The 1,377-nt window shown below is 58.8% G+C and overlaps 1 protein-coding gene across 1 annotated transcript in view; it reads left to right on the top strand.

The window, feature by feature from the left end:
- Positions 1 to 670: 670 nt before the first annotated feature.
- The window catches only part of GATB (glutamyl-tRNA amidotransferase subunit B), a 54,526-nt gene continuing 53,819 nt past the window's right edge, over positions 671 to 1,377 (top strand). The window contains exon 1 of the mRNA XM_034770701.1: positions 671 to 858. Coding sequence (XP_034626592.1) covers positions 701 to 858 — 158 coding nt within the window. The 5' untranslated portion in view covers positions 671 to 700. The remainder of the gene's footprint in view (positions 859 to 1,377) is intronic.

Genomic DNA, 1,377 nt, shown 5'->3' with positions numbered 1-1,377 from the left:
AATGCACTAATGTCTTTTGGCACTGTGTGAAACTGTCCTTTGAGAGGGGTTAACTGGCAATCTTATGGGCCAGGAATCTTTCGATTATAAAACACAGTTTTGTTAGACTGGCCCTTGCCCAGAGATAACAATCCAGAGCAGTTGAGGATGGGCTCAGAGTAGGAGGAGGCCGATTTGCAGCTGATCAGAGATAGAAGGCCAGAGGGAGAGAGATGATGAGAATTTATGATGCACAATCTTTTCAAAGTGAAGTCCACGTATTTGCAAACGTTTAACGGGAGGTGGGCCAGGTATCTGGATGCGAACTCTGCAAGGAGCTGGAGCCCGACTGGCTCCATATCTGTACGGGTAAGTCCCAAATCCCTGGAGCCTGAGCTTTAGGGCTCTGGATCCAAATCTCAGTTCGGGGAGCAGGGTGGCGGCTGCTTGTGCATCAGGTGAGGCGCCTCCTCTAGCAGAGACACAGCCCTAGGCCATCCCTAGGTCGCCATCCGTGGGAGCGACCAATTCCCTTGATCCTCCCCGCGGGACTCCAGGGCAGAGCGGCGGAACGGGAGCAGTTGGCTTCGCCTGGCCTGGCGGGAGTTGTAGTTTTCCCTGCCCCTCTCCGCCCCGCAATTTCCCCCCCGAGAGACTACATTTCCCAGGAGGCGCCACAGCCGCGGCTGGGTCAGCTGATCTATCACCTGTCCTGAGCAAGATGGCAGCCTCCATACTGCGGCGCTCGCTTCTAATTCCGCGCTGCAGAGCTGGGGATGTCGCCGCCCTGCACAGTGGACCGAGCCGGAGAAGGGCGCAGGCCCCAGAGCCCATCGCTTCTGGCCGGAGAGCGGGGAACTGTCCTGCGGGAGAGCGCGGGTAAGGCACAGGTTACTGGGGGTAGCGATAGCCTAGCGCAGAGTGCGCGGCTACAAGGCTAATAGGTTTCGGTCCGGCACATGCGCACCCCCATCGCTCCCCCTGCGGGATATTGCTATCCTGTTTTCAAAGCCCGCGTTCCCTGCACACACACTGTGCCCAATATCCCAACTGTTCACTGTACCTAGGGTTACCATATTTCAGCAAGCAAAAAAGAGGATGGGAGGAGCCCCGCCCTAGCCCCTCCCACTTCTCGCCCCCCCAGAACCCCCAATCCTCCCCCCTGTTCCTTGTCCCCTGACTGCCTCCTCCTGGGACCCCTGCCCCTAACTGCCCCCCAGGACTCTACCCCCTATCTAAGTCTCCCTGCCTCTTGTCCCCTGACTGCCCCATCCCTTATCCACACCCCCATCCCCAGACAGACCCCTGGGACTCCCATGCCCCATCCAACCACTCCCCACCCCCTGACAGACCCCCCAGAACTCCCAACCCATCTAAACCCCTCTGCTCCCTGTCCCC

Source organism: Trachemys scripta, chromosome 5 (genome assembly GCF_013100865.1).
Source record: "Trachemys scripta elegans isolate TJP31775 chromosome 5, CAS_Tse_1.0, whole genome shotgun sequence".
In the NCBI taxonomy this organism is placed as follows: Eukaryota; Metazoa; Chordata; order Testudines; family Emydidae; genus Trachemys; species Trachemys scripta.
The sequence above is the reverse complement of the archived record's forward strand: the minus strand, read 5'-3'. Positions and strand labels throughout refer to the sequence as shown.